At 45.3% G+C, this 26,042-nt stretch overlaps 1 protein-coding gene across 3 annotated transcripts; it reads left to right on the top strand.

Moving 5' to 3' along the window:
- The first annotated feature begins 1,263 nt into the window (after positions 1-1,263).
- Positions 1,264-25,221, top strand: rhbdl3 (rhomboid, veinlet-like 3 (Drosophila)). Of its 3 annotated transcripts, XM_011612351.2 has the most exons (9): positions 1,274-2,247; positions 2,651-2,674; positions 15,407-15,565; positions 17,999-18,223; positions 18,300-18,448; positions 20,052-20,164; positions 22,697-22,797; positions 23,276-23,336; positions 23,666-25,221. In XM_011612351.2, exons 1-9 carry the CDS (start codon positions 2,128-2,130, stop codon positions 23,935-23,937), a joined length of 1,224 nt encoding a protein of 407 aa, XP_011610653.1. In that variant the 5' UTR covers positions 1,274-2,127; the 3' UTR covers positions 23,938-25,221. The 3 variants fall into 3 exon arrangements, with proteins under 3 accessions (XP_029706835.1, XP_011610653.1, XP_029706834.1); XM_029850975.1 differs by lacking the exon at positions 15,407-15,565 and having other exon boundaries at positions 1,264-2,247; XM_029850974.1 differs by lacking the exons at positions 1,274-2,247; positions 2,651-2,674; positions 15,407-15,565 and adding an exon at positions 15,971-16,197.
- Positions 25,222-26,042: the final 821 nt, after the last annotated feature.

The raw sequence follows: 26,042 nt of genomic DNA, 5'->3' as shown, positions 1-26,042 counted from the left end.
TAGAACGGTCTCAAAGAGCAAAGGAGTGTTTGGAGGACAAAGGTGAAGGTGAGATGGAGGATGGCTTTTACAAACTGTTAATGATCCTATAAACGCACCTAAAACTCCAGGTTGTGCCACCTCAACAGGTTGAAGTTAAGTCAGTCAAACAACTGACTTGGCCGCCTGCAGAAACCTTTCAAATACTGATAGTGGCCATAGGGGGCGCTACAACTACACAAACTGAAGACTGGAGCTCCTTCCAAACTATTATAAAGTTGGATTATTTTACTCTTTGATAACCAGGAGATTTAAAGATTAAAGACAGTAAATGTGGCCTTCAGGAATATAAGGTGGGTCATAGTCAAAATGGTTTAATAATGACCCTAAAGACCCAAATTAAATAACCTTTTCTGACTAAAAAATGGTTTGAGGTTTTGACTGTTTGGGCTAAAGATAAGCCACTCAATACTTTAACATGCTTAATCAACACAGATGTGTTGAAAAGATACCCCCAGGGTGTGCAACACCAACTGGCTGCATTGTTTCCATGACAACACCATCATATTCTAAGATTCACAGGTGGAGTGATGGACTCAGATCACATCATTTTCCTCTCATAACAGCTTCGGCTGTTATTGTTCGGTGTCATTCAGGTTTGTCTGAAGGGGTCTCATTAGTGTTATTGTGGCAGCAGACCTGCAGGCGACATCTTTTGATTTATTCTCCTGAAATCAACCTGGAATTTACAGCCCCAGACACCGACTGCTCCCTGAGCCCTTAAAAGCAGCAATAACAACATTTGCAAGTTGTTTTTTTATGTTATTTTTTGAAAAACCTTTAGATGAGATTTTTCGGAAACGCAAAAAAGAGACAAAAACAATTCAAACAGGATAGAAAAAACAAGCTCATGCCAATATCATTATTATGGATTTCGATGTAGTTTCTCATCCTTTTAAATGTTTTTTTTTCTTAAATCCTTGTATTTCTCTCCTGAAGCACTGATAAGGGTAAAAACTTGTGTCAGAAATGAAGTCTGGCCGGCTTGATGATGGATGGATGGATCTCATCATTTCAGTGTTGGTCTTTTTTTAAAATTGAAAATGATCTGTTTTATTGGCTGCCCTCAGGTTTAGAATCCTCCAGGTCTCTCATGACTCGTTTGCATGAGATTTTGTCTCCAGGTGTGAGTGAGGTTGCCGATTTCTCCTCATCCGCTTGACGCCTTTTATCGTCGGTGTTGATGTTTGCGGCTCCCTCGGGACCGCAGGGATGTTCTGAAACTCAGAAACATCCATTCCCGTTGGGAAAACGCCGATTGATCGACGCATTATTAAAATGCGGAGCTGCACATGCACACATGAGACAGCGGTCCGATCCTCCTCACCTCCATCTGACATCCCTCCCTCCCCCCGTCCATATCTCTCTCTCTCCCTCTCTCTGTGTCTGGGATGTGTTTGACTGGAGGAGAGCCCTGGTGACCCCTGGATCTGAACCATCCATCCCACTGGAGGCGGTCTTTGCGCCCCTCCCCACCCCTCTCGAGGTTTCCTGTCGTTGGCATGCGGCGGGGAGAGCAGCCGACTGTCGCGTCCCCGAGTCCGGCGAGCGTGCCAGCTGTCGTGACGCAACAAAAAACCGGAGCTTATTCCCGGGTGGACTTTTCCTTCCAGAAGTCCGTCATGTGAGTGCGCCAGCGCCCTTTAAATCCGGCTTCTCCGCGCCAGAGGAGACTCGCGCGTCACCCAGTTTGACGCCGGTCTCCGGCGCGTCACGGTGCTCTCGCCGCTTGATGATGTCATTATTGTGATCTTCTCCCTGCTGCTGCTGCTGCGTCGCCTATCTCAAATTAAGAAACCTCACAAACTTAAGAGTGCTGCTGCGTCAGCTCCGGGTGGCTTCAGTCTGCACCCGTAGTGCTGCGGACGGCGCTGCTGAACTGCCTCCAACTTTGGAACACTTGTTTGCCCGCTGTAGGAGTCAAAGCGTGCTGGATAAACCTCGAGGGAACAAGCTTGTTTGAGCTCTCCAGGAGAGAGGCTCCAGGAGGATGGTCAGTTGTCTGACGCGCCCCAGGGAAGCCTAGATTGGATTGAAAACTATGTGGGTTTAGTCCTGATTCGTTCAGTCGCTGCTCCGGGTGGGTGTATGGAGGGGGGCAGCCCGATGATGACGGTGAACTCTTCTCCAGCGGTGGCGGCGAACGCGGAGGGTGAGGAGATTGAGGTTTTGGAGACCACCGACATCAACCCCGTGGCCCCAGAGGATGTAAGTAATAGCACCCTCCCTCTGAATATGTTAATCTAACCAATATTCATTCAGTAACTCATTGATACCAGAGTTATATGATGGGATACCTGCACAATAAATGAAATCTGTAGCTGTTGTGATGGTCTCAAACAGATATTAAGGCCCCCAGGATGGATGACTGTAAGGTAGAATAAAAAAGAGACCCCCTTATTATTTTATGATGGCTTTCTGACCACAAGGATCTGCTTATACTGGTCTGTGATCTCAAACATGCAGTTAAGGCAATTACTGCCCAGCAGGGGGTCTTTAAGGCTGAGGTGTATTATTTTCTAAACATGTGTTCTTCTCCATTTTGGTTGGTGTTCCTGGGAACTTTTTTCCTCCTCTGATTCATTTATTTCTTTGTCTTTTCATGTCTCAGCAATGGAAGTCCCTGTTTGATCAGGTATGTAGTGCAGCCTCTTCAACCATCCGCATGTTTCCCTCGTTTTCAAGGTTTTCACGCTAGCCTCTGACATCATCTCTGGTGGCAGCATAAGGCAACACACTAAACACTAAATTGACGTAAACATGAAATAATTGGAATGACCTGTGCTGCTGTGGGAATGAAAAAACAGATAAAATGACCTACTGACATAAAAATCTATTGCCATACTGTAATGTTGACCTGAAAATTGCTCTTTCTTTAACATTTCGCTTCAACTTCTACCTTTGCCACTAACTGGAGTGGCTTTACTGTCAACTTCAGCTCGTTTATCCGTTTTAAATCGCCAATCTGTTTGTTTCTGTGCTCAATCAGTTTAGCAAAATACCGACTAAAGTGGCAGCATCGGCCGGGGCAGATGGAGATCTGCAGATCTCTTCTCTTTTAGCCCCAGTTTATGATTTAGGGTGATTAGATAAATGTATTTTTAGGCCTAAATCTTGTCTAGTGCAGCACTAAATCCTTTGCCTGCCTGCTGAGGAACAATTCCAGCATATCAGGCAACAAGGACTCAGCGTTGTCAGATCAAACTGAGGGGGGAGGGCATCAGAGCCGGGGGTGGGGTGGGGGGGGGGCAGAGGGGGCTCACTGGAAGGTATGAGTGCGTAGACCACTGACATTGACCCTGATAATGCAATTAGAGTGATACATAATCTGGGGATGCAATGATCTATCAGTCAGACAGACCTCTAAACACATGCTGGTGACCCACACACACATGCACACATGTTAGGAGAACCACGCCGATATAGCCAGGAACCCCCAGGAGAAGAGAAAAAGACTGATCATGTGCGTAGCAGGTTGTGACAGACGACCCCCCACCCCCCCACGCAGAGAAACACAGAAAAGAGAGAGCACCTGCCCAGCCACCTTATTATCATATGGAGGTAATTACATGCGTGTGTGTTCAGAGGGTCGGCAGAGATCTATAGGGCGGAGTCAGAGGCTCGTGTCAGGCGCACTCTTTCAGGGTCAGACTGAGATCCCTCGGGATTATGGGAAAAGGCGAGCGGCGTCTGCGTGATGGAGGGCGTTCTATGGGCAGGCATTAAGTGGGCCTCTCACTCCGCTGTCATTATGGGTGCAGCCCAGCTTTGAATTTTCGAGTGGACTTAAAAAACCTGGGTTTGTCAGCATGGCCGATGCCTCATCTGCAGACAACAAAACGCTCACTCGCGCCAGCGTTCTCTTGCCCCGGTCCACGTCGTCACAAAAGCTCACCGCATTCATCAAAGCGCTGGCCCCGATGACCCCCCCCCACAGCGACTGTGAAACAGCTAAGATTAATGCTGGGTCAGTACAGACAAGGAAAAGGACAATTTTAAATCAGAAGAAAGACGTGGGAGAAAAAGACTGCAAGAAAAACTGTTTGTCTGTCCGTTTAAACACACACGAAGGGAGCCTGCATAAAACTCCTGTGCCTTTAACAACTTTATGTCTATGCCATATGCAAACGAGGAAAGCACCCTGTCAATGCTAGAATCTGTTGCTAAGCAGCCTCAACAACACCCATCTTTTACTTAATCATTACCCTTCGAAAACCCTCATCTTTAGACCATTGAGGAGTGATTGAATCTTCTGTATTTTCTTCTGTATTCCCACCTTGCAGATCCTTTTTGGTGACTCCAGTGTGAATTACAGCCATCACTCGCACTGATTTGCAGGGTCCAAATTAGCTTTAGCCTTCATTTTATGCTCTCTCGAGGCTACCGTATCGTTGATTTGTGGAAGTAGCTCAGATGCAGCTTTGATTTGTGTTGGCCTTTGCCCGAGACAAGCAGGAGGACAGAAGAAAGACTGTGAGATCTAATGAAGCAGAGACAATGCTGGTAGGAGAATGGCAGCTGCAGTGAACCCTTATTGTCTCGTTATCAGAGAGTCGCAGCCTTTTCTCTCCTCACACACCAGCCCGAGAAGAAAACCAGCCTGATTGCACACATTCTATAGGGGCTGTTTCATGATCCAGCGACGACCAAGCTTCCTGCTCACCATTGTTTTTATGTATTTATGTAGAAGTTATCTAATAAATCATATGTACATATGTTGAGATCACGAAGAGAGGAAGAGAAATGAGCCAAACATTAGTAAACAGGAAAAGAGCTCAGTTTCTGAGCCTTCGGGGTGGAAATGAATTGGGATATTTTACAAGTATTTTCCATTATTGGTTGTGTTTTGGGTTTTTTGGGGGCCGTTGCGATAAAGAGGGGCGTCACCTTCACCCTCCATTGTTGTGTCAGAGGACTGGGATTAATGATATGATATTCGACAGTGATTCACATCCATTGATGCATCGATATGCTAGATTTAGCCAGACTAAAGTCAACAGCACCAAACAAGTGAGCACAAATGGCTATTTTTGTCTTAAAGTTGTAATTCTGGCTTCGACTTTGTTTGTGTGAGAGAAATAACAGCTTTATCCTGGGTTGGCAGCCTTTTCCCCCGTGTTGAAATGCCCCAGCCACGCGCCCACCGGAGCTTAGTGCTTAAATGCTTTCACGTGGCTGCATACCGCTCAGGAAAAGTGTTTCCCTCTAATTTCTTGCCCCGCACCGCGGAACAGCCCCTGAATCCGCTCCCTGCATCCACACGAGTGTAAGACCCCCTCAGATCTTTCAGGAATGCCGTCGGGCTTTTGCAGTGAAAGCACAGCTTCATCCTCCGGCAACTCATCCAGGAACCTTTTAACGGCAGTGCACAACTTCTGCCCCCCCCCCTCCTCCTCCTCCTCCTGGCAATGAAAGCAACCTCACAAACTCTGTGCATGCAGTTGTAGGCACTGAAATTCTTTTAATTGTTGAGCCTGTAACCCAGAGAGAAGCTTCTCCTCTGCTACATTTGCTCCGCGTAAGCAGTGCGACCATGTTGTGACTGAAACAGGCCTCGAACCTCTGCGAAATAAACAGCTGTGACAGGAGCATTAAGGTCCAGGCCCGCATGAAGATGGCTGTGTGCATTATTAATACCTCGCCGCTAATGTCATTAATTAAAACAAGTCGAAATTCAAGGAGGGGATGCCACCTGTTCACACTGGTGGCCTTGTTTTTGCAGTTACTGCCTTGTTTTTAATGTTATTTGGACATTTTGACGAGGAGGAAAAACAGGGTTATTATTTAAAACTGGCACGGCGTTCTCCCCTCTTCATGGCACAGCTGGCACCCTCTCAGCATCCCGCTTTTGTGATTGTGTTTGAAACGAATGGCAACTGGTGCCGCGACAGCTCTGCTCACTGGTGCACGCAGGGACGGCTTGTCTCACCACACCCTGTCAGTTTCACCCCCCCCCCCCATTAAAAACAAAGGAGGGTTCGAGACAATGAGCTGTGGCCACTGCAGGTGAGCATTAATTGGGCTTTTTATTGCCGTTCCTGCAAAGATTCTTAGGTTTATTTCCGTTTTCTTTCTGGCTTACAAGCCGATCCCCGTTGGCACGCACGCAGATGTCCGGGTCGCAATCTGCTGACCTGCTCATCACCGCTGCCGTGATTGACACCGGCTGAAGAGGACAAAGACTGGGAAATAAGACAAATGATCGGGTGTTTTCCCACCAATTCTGCATTTAAAATAATAAAAAATGCAGTCACCCACCACAGAGACAGTTCTGTGGACAGGAGACAACTTGTCTTGTCTACCTATGTTCTCATGGTTCATGCTTTTCCCACAGCCAATGTTTAAACCAAAGTTGTCTTTCAAATGTCTCGATTAATTACTGATTACGCAACCCCCCCCCCCGGACTTGCCGGTGCTGCTCACTGATAGGAAAATAAAACCAACGCAGGGAACCTTAAACATTTTCATCGAAGGATTGAATGGCAGCTCGTCTTCCCCCGCTCTTCTGGCTCCCCGCCGCTCGGCTGCAAATAGATTTCCTTAATGAAAGGCAACGGTTCCAGTTGGCAGAGTGTGAAAACATCCTCCGCTTTTATCCAGGGCTAAAAATAACTGCCAGGTCCATAGATCTGCAAATGTAGAATAAAGAATTTCACTCACTAATTGACCTAAATGTGGGAACTCACAGAGTAATTGAGTGGGTGGGTCTGTAAAAACATTCCAAATTTCCACGTGCGTGTTTGGAAATTCAGTTTATTAGTACTCGTTAGGCTTTAAAACAATGGGAAGCCAAATGGGCTCCTTTTAGCTTTGTAAAAACATGTTTTGGTTACTTTTGATAGTGAGAACAGAACTGTGGCTGCATTTAAAGGACACCCTATTGGCTTGTAATCAAGACGTTTCATTTCTCTCCCTGCAAACAGAAACAGAATTTCTTTTGAGATATTTAAAAGCGAAAGTACATCTTTTTCTACCTTTCCCTCACGGAACATCTTTTGGTTCCTGTTTCAATCTGTCACAGACCTTCTGGGGATCAGAGGTCCAGCATTCCTCATGGCTGAGACTGTTTCCCAGCGGTGATCGAGACAGACCTGATGACAGAATCATGCTGGCCCTGACCCGTGCGTGTGTGTGCATGCGTGTGCATGAGTGTGTGTGTGTGTGTGTGTTAGCTTATGTTTCTGTGGCAGAATACACAGGCTGTGAGTAAAGTCTGGCGCCGGCTCACTGTTGACAGGCTACAATAACGTTGTGTTTGGGATCTATTTGCCTGATTGGATCCCACTGGGCAATGACACGTGCAGAGTTTAGACGTCAGGATCGGTTCGTGTGCCCTAAAGATTTGTGATGCGATGATTCAGGACAATTAATGTTGCCACCTAAGTGCATTTTGGCGGCTCTATACATCCCACACACCGTAAACATGTCCATAGTTTGCAGTTCACAGCTATTCTATTTATTTCCCCATGTTTCATGCTGTTACTGTGCTGGTACCTTATAACATATTTCAGACAAATTGAGCATGTTCTTATTCTGCTGTCTTGTTTTCCTCATCGTGTCCTTCACGTTACAACAGGTTTCCTCAATCCAGTCCGATGAGGGCCATAATCCAGCGGGTTTTCTGACCTACCAGGAAGACCACTGCTTCCACCTGGGACATCTACCTGGTAGGACAGAAAACCCGCTGGATTATGGCCCTCGTCAGACTGGATTGAAGCACCCTCCTTTACAACGACCGCTCATTAAAGGCCTGAAAGGTTTTCTTCGCACCCAGCCTCATGTGCACAGGTGAAAACTGTTTCTGCTCAGAACAAAGCAGATGGAGGTGTCTCGTTTGTCTGGGTTGTTCAGAAATGCTGACAACCTTCACACAAGAGGCTTCCAGAGAGTGGCTCTCGGTGTTTCAAGGTCGGAGAGCCTCGGCAGCTGGAATGACACCGTTAGCATTCAGAGAATATCAGCAGTGTGAATATTAGAAAAGGAAAAAGGAAAATTCAACAGATCTCACTTATACAAACAATTTAACACGATAGTCTTGGGAGTCGAACCTTTCAGATGAAAGGTGATTTGTTTTTTTTCTTTTGGGCTTTTATTACCACAAGCAACTTTGAAACGACCTTCTCCCACCAGCAGTGACTGAATCAGAATCTTATTGCCCTCACATAACCCTCACCAGTGAAATCCTGGCTTCATTCTGAAGCTTGTTCCACTTTTGAACTCTGATTCGCTCTCACTCCATCAGACGCATTGTTCCACTTGTGTTATTTTCTCCAATACGCAGTCAGATATATTCCCCAAAGCTCTCAAACAGATACATTTTTAAGTAATATTTATATGCTGGTAGTCTTTATATACTTTATATACTGACTAGAATAGACTGACAGCATCAGCGATGGTATCTTGATACCATCGAGCTGGGTGCACTGGGCCTGGTGCTCTCACATACCGTGTCTGTTTTACTGTTGTCACCGGCAACCTGGAGTCTCCCTGTCCAGCGGGCTCAGCAGATACCGGCGCTGAGCGACGCGCATTGCTTTCACCAGATCTCTACGTCCTGGCCTCCTCGTGTCGTCTTACGGGCCGTCCACGCCAAAGGCCGGCTGTGCTGAAGTGGAGAAGGACGCTCGCACAGTCACACTCAACGCAGCCGAAAAGTGATGTAGGTTCAACGGGCAGGACGGCGCTTGTTTACCACCGGTTTATTTTTATGGAAATTAGATCGCATATGTAGAAACACCCGCGGTTATAGACTGATATATAATGACATGTCATATCATGTTTTTCCTCAAGTTAACTTAAAATAACGTACATCAGAGAGAGTTTGCGATGCTGAAAATTCCTTTTGATGCTGTGATTTTAAGAGCTTAATGCAAACCACAAATTTAAGTTACCACTAATAATTGATCTGTAGAAATATTAGAAACCGTCCTCACAAAAACAGAGTGTGCTGCTAAAATCTGTCCCCTGTTATTTATTTTACTGCAGTAAATGGATGCAGTAAATTAATGTTAATCCCAGTTTGCTCTCTGAAGCCTGAGGATAAATAAACAAGCTTTGTAAGATCTTTCCTGATCCAGCCTCCCGGGCTGCTAGTTACCATTAAACGTGTCAGATTTTCAGCATTTACATTCGGGATAAAACCGATTCTGAGCTTAACTCTCAGCTGACTGAGACATGTTAAGGTTCAGGCTTTTGTTAGCGACGTGCCCTCACTCACATTCTTCACGTCAGTGTTTAAAGCCCTCGCTGATGGCTTCTTAAGACACCCGCCTTGGTCTCCAGGAGAGCCAACCAGGTTATTCAAATTTATATGAGGTTATATGTTAATGTGAAGCTTTGCTGACCAGCTGCCTCTGTTTACTTAATCTTTAGCATATAAATATGAGGGGATTTATGAATCAATCATCACTGATTCATAGAAAGCCTTCATTTAATCCTCCAGGAAGTGAAGCGTCAGCGGTGGCCGAGGGCCCAGTTAGAACATGTCTTCCTCCTTGTACAGCTATATTCTTATGTAGGGGAGGGGCTGTTGTTGAATGCTGACAGTTTCGCCAACCCAGATGGTAACCTTGAAATTGTTACCGCCGGTCCTTCTGGCTCCCTTGTCCTCACCTCCGCCCTCGCTGAGCTCCCCTCTTTTCAAATCCTTCTCTTTATGAGATTCGCTGAAAATAATAAAGGAGGCCTTCCCTCGAGGGAAGCCCGGCCTCTTGTCCATTAGCTATTAGAGATCATAAATCTCTGCGGTGAATAGGGCCGCTGCTCTCGGTGCTGCGGGGTTTTGGTGGTGTTGCGGTGGGAGGTTTTGACCTCGGGGCCAGCCTGGAGCAGGAGGACGGGCTCAATGGGTGCGAGACAGCCGTGGATGACTGCTTAAACAAATGTTTTTGCCATCGCTTGTTCCCCCTCTTGTTTTGTGAAGAGCTTCCAAATGAATGAAGACACCTTTGATGGGGGGCTTTGTCCTGGCAGTAATGGGGGGGGGGGGGGGGGGGTCTCAGATTTGTGTAAAGGGGAGTTTTAGGGTAAGAGGTCAGGATTTGTGCCACCGTCTTGGTTTTGAACTACTTGGGTCCTGCACTTGAGACCACACAGCTTTGCATAAACTTGTATGTTTGATGAGGGTTTGCACTTTTTGTACAGAATGATCAGTCAACAGTGGCATAAAATAGATTTTGGTTTTGAAAAGCATCTTTCATTAATATTAGAGTGTGCATACAATATATACATATGCGTGGGGTGTGTGTGCAAAAACTCTTTTAAAAGAATGAAAGTGCATTGAGGATAGATGTTTTCCATTCTTCAGAGGTTTACCTTGTGTGCTAACAAGGCTTTATTAACATGTCTCCACATTAAATATTCGTTAATGGTACTTTCATTATCAACATCTGGAAGAACAACTTTCCTCCTTCACTTTTTCCACTATTGAGTGCATATTGGAAAACTCTCAAGTCAAGTTTCCTCTCATTAAAATAAAGAACACGAATTGGGGGGGGGGGGGGGGGGGGGGGGGGGGGGTGAATTACCCAAGGCTGTGTCTCCACTATGTCCTTGGATGTGTGTCTTTTAAAGCGCCCCTTGGGGATAAATAAAGCAGTCGAACTGAATTAAACTGAGAACGTGCGCCTCTCTTTCTGGTACCGTGTTTCCCTGTTGGATAAATCGGACGTTGCCTCCATGTTGCATGTACGGAACATGTAGCAGTAGCTAATATTACATAATGTTTCTTTATAAAAAGGCCTTTTAACTCTACACAAGGCGGTTAAGAGGTCATTCGGAGGTTTACATATAAAATACCCCCACGCTATACGTGTACTAGTGGTAACAGCCTCGTCAGCAAGTTTGCCTGGTTACGGTGCAGTTGGCAGGGAAACGGTGCCGGCCCATGCTGATGTGTGACGCCCACGTGTGTGTTTACTCTGGCCTGAGGAGAGCTTGTATTTTTCACAGGCCAGTGTTTGCCGTATCGGTGTGATGAGCTTTATTTATTTGAGGGTTCCACGCCCGCAGCTGCCTTTGGAAAAATGTTGGTAGAGGGATGGAAGGTCCATTTGGCCGTCAGGCTTTGAGACAAGGTCGTCCACGCTGATGCATCTGGAACTGTTCCGCCAATCTGGAGGAGCTGAGAAAAGCCGTAATGGAAGAAGTAGAGAGGACAGAGACTGAATAAGTGTCTTTGTTTTTTTTAAAGTCAATATTCAAGCTTGTTCGTCTGGTATGCTATTATTTATCAAGCAAAACTATTCAGCAGTATCTATACCATTTATTTTAATAGGCTGTGTTCATAGCGGTGCATTTACGGCTCCTTCCCTGTTCCCGGTGCGTCTCTTAGTCTCCTGATCCCACTGGATTCCCTCTGCTCCCTCTCTGACCATAATCACCTACTCGCATGATAAATAGCAGGCTCAAGTTTACAGTGTGTACAACACTCCCCCCAAGTCTTTTACAGGAGTTTCCCTGGGGAAAACATGCCTGTATTTAAACAGGATTAAAGAGAGTAGGTGAGAAATTGCTGTGCTGGGACAAGCAAGGTCCTCCAGCTGCCTGTTGATCTCGCTGCTTAAGTGACTGGATCTGTGCTCAGCTGAAGGTTATCATCTGTCATGTGTGTTAGATGGGCTTTGTGTCATCCAATGATGTTCTTGCCTCTTCTCTTGTGCACCAATGACCTCGCCTTAGCAAAGGAGTTGAGGTATTTAAACCGTCACAACGGTGGCATTTTCTCCCAAGTGTGAGGTGGGCAGAGCAGGCTGGGCTGTGACATGCATTGTAATCTGGTCTTTATGCGAGTCAGACGGCTGACCTTTTCCCTCCCGAACCCTCTCCATGAGTGGAGAAGTGACATCTGGGTAATTAACACTGTGAATCAGAGGTGGCTCATCCACTTCTCCATCCACTCAGCTGTCCGGCGACACCAGCAGGGTGGGAATTGGATCTGACTATCTTTAATCATCCAAAGTGGAAATTTGCTCCCAACCGATATGGAGAGCGCATTGAATTTGAGCACTTTGATGACAATGAAATCGAGAATCTGGAAAAGAATTTGACTGACAGCCAGACTGAAGAGTCGTCTCCTGCCGCACACATCACCCCGGTCTGAATCATTTCAGTTGTTTGGTTGTCCTGTGAGATTTAACAGCAGACAAACAAGCTCACTATCCCGAGTCTGCGCTATGCTGCAGTGTCCGCGTTCCCCCGAAGCATAAAGCGGCATTATTCTGGGTGCTGGTGGATTCTCTCTCAGAACAATGACACAATCCACCAATGTTGGTAACCAGTCAGTGCCTGCTGGAGGTGACAGCTATCAGGTTACACACAACACAGCAGACTCACCTGTGTTAGCATGCTGTTAGCTACCCTATTGACTCAAATTCATGAAAATTGGGGTGATGCTGAACGCATCAATCTTTTACGTCACAGAGGGGAGCTCACCAGCAAATTAGGCGACTTCGGAAAAATAAAGAGGACAATCTCCACGTGCGACCGCTCTCCCACAGCCGATTGTTCTGCGTCAGGTGCTACAGCTCAAGCAGGAGTGTAATGATACGAAGGTCATTGGTTCGGTCCTAGGTCCCTGCCGTTTCCCTTGTCTGGTGACCCGGACAGGCTGCATTTCTGCCTCTCAACCAGTTTAATGCTGGAATACACACCAGCAACTCGGTCCTGATTAGGAATAAGGCTAAAAGAACATCCAGCAACACATTTCAATATGTTGTCATAACACCGAAAAAGTTACATTTCCTTTGACTACTTCAGAGATCTGCTGACCTCTCACGTTGTACACGTTTAAGTTGTTAGCTTGAAATTTTCCCTCACTTGCCAAAGCATTTCAGCAGTGGGATTTAGTTGTTTGACCATTCATAATACATCAACTCGAAGCTTCTGGAGGTGAAAGCGGAGGTCAGTCAGAGCTCGATACAGGAGCAGAACATTTTTCTTTGAATTGGGGCTCTTTTCTTTAGTTTCTCCATGCAGTCTTAAATGCTGCTGCAGTAAAAGTTACAGAGGCTTCTGAGAGACCCTGCCCCCTTGTTCTTTCATATTCATCTTCATGAAAATGGGGGCAAACACAATAAACCTGGCATTGTGTCTAATCCCCCCCACCCCAGTCTAATCACAACCCCTCCTTATACTCTGCTGTTTTTTGTCTACTTAAGCTGACACAAATATCTCAGTATGAAAGCTCACTCTTTCTTTTGCTGTGTCTGAGGGATTAATCTGAGGGATGTGTTGCCTTTTGCTGGTTGTAAAATAAAGGCCACATCAGAAACAACCTTGTAAATAAAAGGGGAACATTTTTGCTAATTTTACTACTATTAATGCAAAATTTCCATTTTGTATTTATAGTAGTAATTCAAATAAAAACGGGAAAAGTAATACTGTATTGTTGCATGTGGTACGAGACGTGAGACGTTCTCAAACTTGAATGATTATCTTTGATTTTGCGTTGCTGTTTTGGAGGTTTAGACGAGAGGTTAACGGCCATGACGGTTGCCTTTTCTGCTGTTCAGAGCCGGTTATTTGCGTGGGGGTTATTTTCATATGCAGACCTCTGAAGGGGCGCCAGTTCAGCTAAATCTTGCATGAAATTGCCACTGGAGGCCCATTGTTGAGCCTGCATCCCCCCCCCCCCCCACCTCCCCAGAAGACTGCAGAGTCCACGGTAAAGAGGCGTGTGTGCATGCAAAGAAAGTATGGCCGACAGGAAGCAAAGAAAGGGAGTAAACAGATGACCCAGAATGTCGGGCGAGGGGATGCTCTGCGTGAGGAGGTGAATGGGGCTTTAAGCGTGCATTTGAGAGAAAAACTGGGGGAGAGGGAGGTGTTTGGATTAAACTGTAATCCCTGGGCCCGGTTAGAAATAAAAGACCAGTGGGGGGACAGACAGAGAAGATGTCAGGGACTGAGTGAGCGGTGCGACCGGCATCGGCTGAAGTTGCGTCTTCATGACAAAATGTACCCGGCAGAAACTGGCAGCATCACGGCAAAAGAAGGTCGGCGTTCTCTGCGACAGAGAATAAACATAAACAGAGGGAGAGAGAAGGGGGGTGGGGGGTTATATGTTGGAGTCAGTGAAGAAGTTAAACTATTTAGGAGTTAGAATTGCACGTTTCTGCACTTTAGCTGTAGCATCATGGCAACAGTGGCAACAGCCACACGATGCTTAACACAGGAATAATTAGAAAAGTAAAATCAAAAGCAGTGGCGCTGCAGCAGGTAACCATCGCGTAATATTTTGGGAGAGTTTCCGCAGAAGTGGAGACATATTTGAAAAGAAATATGATGGGAAATGTGGAGAGAAACAGCACAAAGCATCCTCTTCTCTCTGTTATGTTTGGGCACAGAGCACCTGCTGCCACCTTGGCTTTACTTAGGCTCAGCCAACACCAGCATATGGCAAGCACATACTTTCACACGCTCGCCTCCACACACACACACACACACACACACACACACGCGCACACACACACACACACACACACACACACACACACACACACACACACTAGTCAAATTTTCATCTTCATGGGTTTCTGGCTTTCAAGGTTGGCGCATTGCATCCTGTTACATAAATGCAGCAACACACATTTACACACACATCCTTCTATTTCTATTATTGGGAGGACTTTCATAGGCGTAATGCATTACCTAGTTCCCTAACCTTAACCTTAAACATGCCAGCTAACCCACCAACCCTTATCTAAATCCAGCTCTAACCTCAACCTTAAAGTCACGTCTCAACCCTCAGCCAGTCCCCAAACCAAAATGTCCTCACGTCCCAAAAATGTCCTCACTTTGCTAGTAGAATACTGCACAGATTTTGGTACTCCGTATGTAGCAAGTACAAGAACACAGGCAAAAGCAATATTTACTATTTTTTTTGAGATGGAGAATAAAAGAATAAAAGTGCACAAACAGCTTGAGAGTTCATCTAAACAGAGTTTGTACCGATGTTTTAGTTTTATAAGAGGAAATAAGGTCAAATCTTTGAGGAAGTCCAGGCAAAATTGGCCTGTTCATTTACCAACAACTAACAGTGATATGAATCACAACATGAAACTGTGTCTTTTAAAAGCTTTTAGAAGTTCTAAATTGAAAATAAGCCGTGATTGAGATATTAGAAGTAAAGGTTATGAGCGTCTTGATCTTTGATTTGGTGGATCTCAGATGCATTTGTGCGTGCAGCGCTGTTGTGGCTGCTCATTTCAACCCTATTTGTTTTGTTCACAGTGCATGACGTCTGGGCTCATAATCAATAATGACTAGAATTCAAGTGGTGGCTTCTGTTTATGCTTCCATTTCCCTGTCTAGATCAATTGAAAGAGGCCCAGTCGATTTTAATTCAGCTGTACGTGTCTATTGACAGTATGACCCGGACAATTCGGGCTTCATCAGCACGGAGCGGTTCAGAGATCTCCTGGCAACGCATGGTTCTGAGCTGGACCCCCACAAACTGGAAGTCCTGTTGGCCCTCACTAATGGAAACGCGGATGGAAAAATCTGCTACCAAGACTTTGTCAACCTGGTAAGGGGTGAATTTCCTGCTTTGGTGAAGTTAATGTCGGCCGTTCTAAAAGCAACCCACCAGCTGTGTCCTCACTGGAGACCTATGGAGCCGTTTAGAGATGCTGTGCTGAAAACCTTCCCAGAAGGTAGACACATCCTGTTGTGCACCAGCGAGAGTTACATAAGACTCTGCAAAATGTGAAATATTTATGTCTAGAATTAAAAATACAGAGGAAGGAAACATCTGGGGGAATATTAGGATTGAGTCTTCACCGGTATCTCCAGAGGAAGGTCATTAACGTCATTGTTTTCACCACACACACACAGAAACACACACACACACACAATTCGCTCTCGCAGCTGCAGGGTGGAGCGTCTGAGCAAACTGAGTCGGGCAGATGATAAATACCCCTCCTACCCTCACCTCGCCCCACTTTCACGTTCACCTTCAGGCTGCTGATGGTCAAAGGTCTCGTTCGAGCACCTGGGCTTCGCTCCCACCCTCATAACCGTCTCATCCTCCGGTTTGAGCTGCTGACCCATGGCTGTAGCGGCCCTGCGGGCGGAAGACCGCTGGATGGAAGAGCGATGCCACGCACGTCTGCGTGCACGTGTCTGTCTGTAGAGATGGTGTGGAATTCGCCACGGCCCGTGAGTGCGAGCGCAACTCCCCTCCTCTCTGTTTATTGTGTGGAAGAGTGGCGGAGGTACGAGGCCTGCTGGACAAATGTCAAAAGGGCTTTTCATACTGGTTTTCCAGAGCTGCATTCTTGTCAAATGACGGGCTGAAGGTCACGGTGGGACAGAGGAATAGGGTGTTTGTTCATTTGTCCTTTTTTCCCCAACATGACTCTGCTGCCCTCCAGCTCTTATGCATACAGAGGCAGCTGGACACATGGGGGTAATAAGGGGACGGCGGACTTAGTTAGTTAATGAATAAAATGACTCATCTGGATGCAAAATGTCAAATGGTTTAAAATGAGTTGCTGTGTTTTGGTTTTTAATGTCTGACGTGTTGGGTTGTGACAGAACGAGGAGATCCAAGCGGGAAAAGATCTGACTGTCTCACATTTCCAACCTTTTCTTTACCAATTAAAAAAAAGAAGTATACGTTAAAGAAGAATGAATGATTTCTTAATGTTTTGGGTTGTTTTTCTCTTTTAAACCAGACAAGTAAAGCAGGAGAGTGGTCTGTAATGTGTCATTCCCCACCTCCTTGCACATTGATTTGGATATTTGACATGACTGGTCGTTTCAGCTGCTATTTTTTAGTCGCTACAAGAGACGGGGACGGAGTAAAGAAAATATAGACTTAGAGAAGGAGCCCAGATAGTCTGAAACAGGCGTATTTGTCAAGCCGCAGCACTGCAGCTCTTCCATCACTGTGAATGCCCGTAATTACCTTTTCGGGTGCTTTGTGACAGTGTTCAAAACACCAATGGCCCCTTTTCTTTACCTCCTCCATCTTTGGTCATTCTCCTGTCTTCACAATCTAAAGGACTAAATTACACATGTAGGGTTGTGTAAAATAGTTTGTTCGTCCTTCTGTGTATGATGGACTTGTGCCAGTGTATATGGGATCAGAACAGCCCAGAATGTTTGAGTGGTGATGTGATATTGGCGATCAGACGTCCAGCTGCACATTCAAAATCTCTTCATTGCAATATTTTACTGGGTGGCTTTCTGATGCATGTGTGAATTGCTCTGACATGAGATAATAAGATTCACACATGTCATCAGCAAAGCACCGTAAATCAATTTGTCTTGCGTTGACTGTATAACGAAGGTCCGCGCTTTTTAATCCTTCGTCTTCTGCCTGGGTCTGAAGCTCTGTCCTCTTTCTCTTTACTCCAAATTGCTTTTCAATTGTGCGACTGTGAAGGTTCTCCTACATCACTGCTCATTTGTCCCTTTCACCTCCTCTCTTCCTCCCCCCCTTGTATTTTCGCCCGTGGATAAACAGACAGTGTCTCTTTATGCCTGAGCAAAAGGAGCTAAATCTTCACAGTCACTTCACACTGAAGAATTTACTGTCTGTACGAGGCAGAGCTGCTCTGGGGAGGTCCAATTGTGTGTGTGTGTGTGGTCTAGTGAGTGGCCATGGTGACCTTTAATCAATTTCCCACACCTTCAAATGCCCCAAACCAAGTGCAAAATAATTGGCTTTTTCTGAGGGTTGCCTGCAAGTCTTGTTAAAAGAAGAAGACGAAGAGGAGCAGGAGTTTTCTGATCTCCTACTCTTGCAGCTGCAAGAGTCCAAGGAAGGACGAGACGGACAGAGAGGAGGCTGAGGGAGAGGACTGAGCCAGGGACAGTCGTAAACTTTTTACTAGAAGTGCAGAACTGATACAGAGCTGATGATAAGCATAGAGTACAGATATGCAATATTCCTTTCCCTCACCTCCCATAATCCCCTTCATCTCTTCCATCTCCTGCTTCCTCCTTCATCCAGATGAGCAACAAGCGCTCCAACAGTTTCCGGAGAGCCATCCTGCAGGGGAGCAGGCAGCTCAGAGGCTGCAGCCTCAGAGACGAGGTTGGGCTGGGGCTGTCCCAGCGGCTCGTGCGACACGTTGCCTATGAGACTCTGCCCCGGGAAGTCGACCGCAAGTGGTACTTTGACAGCTACACCTACTGCCCCCCACCCTGGCTCATCCTGACCATCACCATTGCCGAGGTAAGGCCGACATGGACGCTGAAAGGTCTGCGAACAGTCTTTATTGATTGGTGACGCCTCATTGTGGCTCTCCCAGGTTGTGGTGTTCATGTACTATGGGTTCCAGTTAGACCGCCTGGTCCTGCAGGTGTCCAGCCCGTCCTTCTTGAAGAGCCCATTACCGTACCACCCCCAGCTCCGAGCCCAGGCCTGGAGGTACCTCAGCTACATTTTCATGCACACTGGGTGAGTAGAGCTGACTGAAAATACCTCAGTGATGCCAACATCAGATTGCTTTATTGAAACATGCTAATTAATTCAGCTCATAATTATTCTCAGTAATAGAAAAAGACAGCTGTAGTGTGACTGCTGACATTTCCTCTAATAAACAAATAAAATGAATTACATAAATCTCCTAAAATTGTAATAGGTAAAGGAAAAAAAGCGAGTCGTTATTTCCTTTAACAATTTGAAAGCAATTCTGCAGAATGTAAAGATGTAAGGAAAATTAGCAAAATGCTTTATCTGAAGAATCCGCTAAATGCTAAATGTTTTTGATATCCTTATTGTGGCAACTGAAATAGATTCTGAGTTCTCTTCCATTCCTCTCCTCCTGCCATCATCAAGTCAGACCGGGACATCCAGCTTTAATATTCCCTCTAGTCTCAATAGAGAAACCTAATTAAACGATTATTTAATTAAGTGGGCTCGGACCTGCCGGTAAAAACAGCATAATGACAGTGTGCGGTCAAACGAGGAGCCGGGAGCTATGAAATGAGGACAGGAGGATGTTTAACATGCACTGATTACAGTAGAACATCACTGGGATTCGTGGGAAGTGGCTGTGGGAATGAGATCAAACCGACAAGAGATCGACTTATGTTGAAACGAGCGACTAGGATAATTCAGCGTTATCATATTGTGCCTTGAGTTTGTTAAATGGTCATGTGACTGGTACAGGACCACCAGCGTCAGATGAGCTGTAGATGTTTTACCCATTCATAATTTGTGGATTTGACATTCTCGTCAAGCCTTTGGCAACCTCGGGCATCCAGTTTAAATGAACAAATTATGACTGCATCTCTCTTAGCACCCAAGCCGGTTCATATTTATTTAAAAGTGATTGCACATCAGTGGCAGGTGTCCAGATATCTGCCTGACGGCGTTGGCCATCAGGGGGCAGATGAATGTGGGAATGAACTCTCCTGTTTTTTGGTCAGACCGTCCTGACCCAAATCAATATACTTCATTGTCTCTAAGATCAGTAGAGAGATCCTTTATCTTCGTTCTGGCTCGACTCTGTAATTTATAGGCTCCATTTTTAAAATTCAGGCAGAAGGGAGAGAAGTGGCGGAAATAACTGAGGCACATTTACGAAGATTATTGGAAAGAGGAGGGACCACATTAGTTTAGCTGGCTGTCTTTTGGGGTTTTTGCTGACCGAGATGATCAAAACAAAGTGAAACTTTTCATTTTTGCTTTTTAATACATGTTCTTTTTAATACATGATTAAATCTCAACAATCAAATGCAAAAACTACCTTTATAAACCTCAAAATATCATTCCTATTAAAAGTAAAAGGTTGTATCATTGTGTTTGGATTACAGCTTGATTTTTATCTAATTGTGTCAGTGCATGAAGATTATTGGATTTTGTTTAGATTTAAGCACGTCTTGATTGGAAAATGAGACTTATCATATTGTCTAAAACCACATTTCAGATTTATGATGGTGAATATGACATGAAAAACCTAAACTGTAACTATCTTGTCATGGTTTTAAACTCGTTTTTTTCTATTTCTAAACTTCTTATAACATGGGTCAAGACTGTAGCCGTGTGTGCTTTACAGGATCGAACATCTGGGCCTGAACATGGCCATGCAGCTGCTCGTAGGCGTCCCTCTAGAAATGGTCCACGGGGCCCTTCGTATTGGACTGGTCTACATGTGTGGCGTGCTGGCAGGTGGGTGTGTGACATGATAACACACACGATACACACTTGCACTTTGCCGGTGTTCCATCTGCTTGTTGTACATTTTTCATGCATTCAGCAGAGGATCAGGTTACAGCCTATACGAGAGTGCGTATGAGTCAATGAGACTATTTAGCTTTGTGTGTGTGTGTGTGTGTGTGTGTGTGTGTGTGTGTGTGTGTGGTGTTTAGGGGCAGATGGTGTTGTATTTATGTTATGGAACCAGACATTGTGGGATGTAGGGGGTTGTCATTGACCCGTCAAAGCCTCCCGAGTCCCCTTTTGGCCATTTTTAATTTAGAATAGGACTCAGCAAAAGGGATCCATCTCAGATGGGGCTCACGCACACACGCACACACACACACACACACATACACACACACTGAAACACTGAAAGGGGGTGTGTGCCTGATATAAAATGTTAGGGTCAGAGATGAAGGAGCAGTGATGAACTAAGCCTGAGAAAATTTTGAAGATGTTGAGGGGGGGGGGGATTTAAAAAGAGCCAGGACAGGAGCAGAGGTGGATGAGTTGGACAGGTTCATTATTCTTCTTTACTAAATCAGCACACGTTTGTAGCGCCCTTTTCACCAAAGGTGAGATATTGAATGGTAAAAAAAAGCAAACTTTGAACTACCGATATGTGGGGAAAAAAATATGTTGATGTTGTACCAAAGCAGGCAGGATTGTGACGTATGAGCGACCATCAGTACAGTTCTCTTGAATATTCATGCGTGTGTGTGTGTGTGTGAGCAGGGGTCAGCTGCAAACACCCCGGGGAGACCAGCTGTAATGGCCGGTAGCATTAAGCTCACAAGGAAATGAAAGGAGAGGAAACCCAGCATCAATCACTCAGTGACCAACACACACACACACACACACACACACACACACACACACACACACACGCACACACATGCACACACATGCACAAACACACACACAAGCATCTGCTCTTTTAATTAGATATCGACCACTAGCAGACGCGTACGTTCTGCTACGCTGTTTGGAACCGCTGCGTATCGCTGCGTTTTCTGCCTTATTATTAGTCAGTGTTGTTCAGGATGCGGGTCTGCATAAATTTTAACATGAAACAACTCTGTGAACACCTAAAACATCCAGGCATCTTCTGTCACAAGTACATGCAAATGTTATCACAGCGTGGCATCGTGCTAGCGTGGAAACGCTTGGGAATGAAATACACACTGAACTGGTGTTTAAGCCAAAATCTAGATGGCAGACCTGCTGCCCTTGAGCAGTTTAGATGTTGGCGATGTAAAAAGAACAATCAAAGAAATGAAATCTGCGTTGTTATGGTCAGATTTCATACCAAGCGACATCAGCGGCGACCAGAATGGGCTCAGCTGGCACTTTTACAGGACCGGTTGAAGTTGGAAAGACATTATTAAAACATGAGGCGATGCTTTAATTGCACCAGCGGACGAATGACATTAATATCATACTTTGTAGAGCATGTTGTTGTTGTACTGATGCGTCGATACATTTATGAGCGCGCAACGGCGGGAAATCTCAAATTTAGAGAAGTGAGCACGGAGCCATCGAACCATCTGGTCTATTTCTAACGACTGCGGGTGTCATGATGTGGACAATCTGTTGCACAGAATGCACATTACCGTTTAATCTCGCCAACGAAGGTCACGACGTGCAAACAAATCGTGTGATCACAGATGTAGTGTTACAGGGATTTTTTCCCCTTGTTGTGTCTGCTGGTGGAGGAAAGTGTGAAGTGGTTAGTCAGACGCTGTCATCGCACCACCAACTGTGCAGCCATTATGGTTCGTGCACCTGGGAAAGCCAGATTTTTAGTGTTAAATGCCAACCCAGCTTTGAACGGACTTTTCTATTTCAGCGTCTCATTAAGTATTCCTTTGAAATAAGACGTCTGCTGATGGGCATGTCCTTTGGTGTTGTGGGTGACACCAGAGTTGGAGGGATCAACCTCACTGGTTAAATAGATCACAGAGGCCGGTTAGCTGTCCAACTATTTGTCTTTGTATGTGGAATAACGACGAAGCACGCCATCATCGGAGGTGTCACTTTAAATAAAATAGCCAATATTTTGCCTTTAAATTAATAAATCTTTTGTGCTGTGTAAGGTCCCTCCCCCCCCCTCTCCTTAGTTGCCATGGCAGTGGCGAAGATGCATCCTGGGTGTTTGTACTTTAAAGTGAGACGCAGTGGAAGCTGGCTGAAGTTTAGAGTGTAAAGGTCATTCATTAGCGGCTCCAAGTGCGGCGTGGGCAGAAGCAGACACGGGTCAGGAGAGCCGGGAGGGAAAGAGACGGACACAGCGTGGCGTTACGGGCTCGTTTTTATTTGGAGTTTATTTCCCACTCGCAGACTGTTGGCGCCGGCCATCATCTCCGAGCAGCACCCAGCTGCAATATGTGCGGCTGTAAACAGAAATACAAAGTGTGCTAAACGTTCAGTCCACACATGTTGACTGATTTGATCAATGAGTGTAGTTTTGTGAGAGTTGTTGTTGACTGTGTCGTCATACAGGGTCTCTGGCCGTGTCTGTCACCGATATGACAGCTCCTGTGGTCGGATCATCTGGGGGAGTGTACGCGCTGGTCTCTGCCCATTTGGCCAACGTGGTGATGGTAAGATTAATAGGAGTGCATGTCCATGTGTGTGTGTGTGTGTGCTTTTACCTAAAGTGATTATCAGATGACTCGGTTCTAGTCACCACAGCACTTTGTAACATGAACAAAGTCGACCCGTTTGGGACCCAGCAGCTGCTGTGCTATCTACAGATTCCATACATTCCTCCCCATCACCATTAGCTGGTTCACAAGTTTCCGCATGTTTATGTGACAGCTTGTGGAGGAGTCCCATCACCCTGCAGTCTGACATCCATGTCTTCCTCCTCTTCCTCACCTGGAATCATATCATCTAGTACAAAGAGCAGATTGTGGGTCATCGTGTCCCCGGGGCTCTTTGGAATTGACATGACATGATATAAAGGGCAGGATTTGATGTTGGTTCGTGTCAGAGAGGGATTTTGAACCTCTGCACAGTTTGTTCTGTCACCATGATCAGAATCTAAAAATATTGTCCCTGTCTTTCTCTCTTTGGCAGAATTGGTCCGGAATGAAGTGTCAGTTCAAATTATTTCGGATGGCCATGGCGCTGGTGTGCAGTAAGTTTCCTACAATAATCAAACCGAATATAACAGCTGATGTCCTCTATCGAAGAAGATGATTTTTATTTTCTAATCAGCTTTGTGAATCCGTCTGTCTGTGTAACTTCAGTCTGTACTGACACACGAGAGGAAAAGGTTGGAATTTGAAATGGAATAGTTCACAAAACACCTATTGGCTCAGTTTAGAACGGATGTTCTCATCTGCCTTTCCACTGTTAACGCTTGGGAAGGGTCCAAAGTGCTTTTGGGCCCCTATCTGTCGAGGTACCCAACGGACTGAAAATGAGCTAACGCTGTGTTGTCCTCCTCTCTCACTCTCCCCACAGTGAGCGTAGAGTTTGGTCGAGCAGTGTGGCTGAGGTTCTACCCCCCGGCCTTCCCTCCCTGCCCTAATCCGAGCTTCGTGGCTCACCTGGGCGGGGTGTTGGTGGGTCTGACGCTGGGCGTGGTGGTGTTGCAGAACTACGAGCAGAGGCTCCAGCAGCAGACGCTGTTCTGGATCTTCTTCTGCGTCTACACCTTATTTGTGCTCTGTGCTGTCTTCTGGAACGTCTTTGCTTACAGCTTGCTTGACGTACGACTGCCCCCGCCACCATGAAGTACATGTTGCGGGGAAGGCAAATATATTACATCCCCTTTATTACTTATACTCGGAATACTTGATTGCCTGGCCAGGCCTGAAAATTGCTCCAGGTGTAGTGCTTAAGCCCTGCCATTAGCTCATCGTTGTCTGCTGTTTAAAACTGCTGGATATTGGTCCCAAGAGTTCCCGATAGGCTTAATCGGCCTCTCTCCTCGATCCAACAGTGCCTTCTCATAGAGACATCAGCCTGAAAAATGTTTCTCTGCACTCCTGTCAGTGCCAGAAGTAGAATTCTGCTGGAGGAACCACGTTCAGCCCTGCTCGCGTCAGGTTGTGTGACGACGTAGTGACGCACGGAAGCAGCCCTATACGAGGACTATTCGATGTGTGTGGGGGGGGAACTGACCAGGATTTACCGCAGAGACATATAGGGTGGCTTTGACCTTTTCTGTATGTGCATAAGGAAAAAAAAAACGCAGTTCCGTCCATCTTAAGTTTTCCAAAGAGCCCAAGTCGTGAGATAACGATACTTTGTTGACGGGTTTTGATTTATTATTTCATGCCTTAAACATAAGTCTAACCCTACGATTTCATTGTTATGGAGTCAATCGTTAAGCTCCCACGCCTTGACCGGCCCTTGTCCTGTTTTCGTCAACTTCGAAGTGAGCGTGCGCTGTTCAAAATGCATAATGCCAAATATTTTTACGGGTGGAATAAGCATTCTCCGTAAAAAGAAGAAAAAAAAGATTCAATCTGTGTCTGTGATGAGTTGCTTGATTGTAACAACTGTTTTGTCACTCAATTCTGTATCGGTACAGTGTATTTTTCTGGAGAACACACAGGCCTGACCTCGAGTGCATCAAGACTGGAGACCTTTTATTGCCGCATCAGGAACCAACTGGAGGGGAGGAAGTAAATCAATGCTTATTAGTTCCTGTCACGGATTTAACTGTTAATTGATTGAAGCGGGCTTGAAAACATTTACAGCTCTGAACCGTACTGTACTTTAACCTCTGGTTAGACTAGTTACTGCTTCAAACAAATACTATTAATATTATATACAGGTTAATATTTTAACATGCCTTTGCTGTTGACATTTTTAACGTGGTGATGTTGGGTGTGTTGCGTGCATATATGTGTGTGATATGTGAGTTATTTGTATCCTATTTAAAAACTGCTCAGAGATGTTTGGGGATTGTAAATAGTAAAGGCTAAGGAATATGGGGATATTTTAACATTGTGAACATTTTGTAGATTTGATATGTACATACTGTACAAGATTAAACTGTTTTATATGGACCGCTGTTCCCTGGATTTTATTTTGGCTTCAGCATTTCAATAATGAGTAAATCCAAAAAATCTGATTTTTCTTTCATGAAGGACCCACAATCATCTCACAATTGTTTCTTATAAAAATTGCCTTTTAAAATGTACTAATCTATATATTTATTTGACAGTTCAATATTAATTAACTAAATGTTTTACTTTACTTGTTTTGTAAGGTCCTGGCCATCCATATCAGAAGATGCCCCAAATTAAACAAACCTCAGATTCACTTCACATACTGTGAACTTACAAATTTGGATTCTACAACAATAAACTATATTCCATTAACAGGAAGGCTCTGCTGTCCTTTGAGAATATCTTCCTTGTGTGGCCATTCATTAACTTTTTTTTATCTCTGGCCCTTTGCGGACCCAGGTTGTCTGTAAAGACTAATTTAATGGTTTTAATTATGTAATGATCTCTAGTACAGAGATATACATGATTTTACGCAGCGAAACGGTGCAAAGAACGCATAAATGACACAAAGTCTGTGACATCTAACTCAAAGCTCCAAATCTAAAGGATTATGTCTGCACTGATAAGGCGCTATTGTTTGTGTTGCGTTGTCTCCACCTAGCGGACACTGATGATTTATGCAGTGTTGAATCGAACCAGGACCAAACTGTCTATTTGGTTAGTCCGTTGATGTCAAAGTGACGTTTCTTCTCTTATAATACACAATGTTGAGATTATTTAACCCACATGTTTGTGTGATAAGAAATAAAGACACTTTAGAGCCAAATGAGCAGCGGATTAGTGACTAATTGACTTGATGACAACCTGACTTCACGCGA

The sequence above is a fragment of the Takifugu rubripes genome, chromosome 17, assembly GCF_901000725.2.
Source record: "Takifugu rubripes chromosome 17, fTakRub1.2, whole genome shotgun sequence".
Classification (NCBI taxonomy): domain Eukaryota; kingdom Metazoa; phylum Chordata; class Actinopteri; order Tetraodontiformes; family Tetraodontidae; genus Takifugu; species Takifugu rubripes.
Note: the sequence above shows the minus strand (reverse complement) of the source record. Positions and strands in the feature narration are given on the sequence as shown.

Bases quoted from the DNA above. Each gene is read 5' to 3' on its own strand.
- rhbdl3 (XM_011612351.2), top strand. From the start codon at position 2,128: ATGGAGGGGGGCAGCCCGATGATGACGGTGAACTCTTCTCCAGCGGTG. The intron at 15,566-17,998 runs GTAAGGGGTGAA...TCCTTCATCCAG, and splicing joins ACCAAGACTTTGTCAACCTG to ATGAGCAACAAGCGCTCCAA. The intron at 18,224-18,299 runs GTAAGGCCGACA...TGGCTCTCCCAG, and splicing joins TGACCATCACCATTGCCGAG to GTTGTGGTGTTCATGTACTA.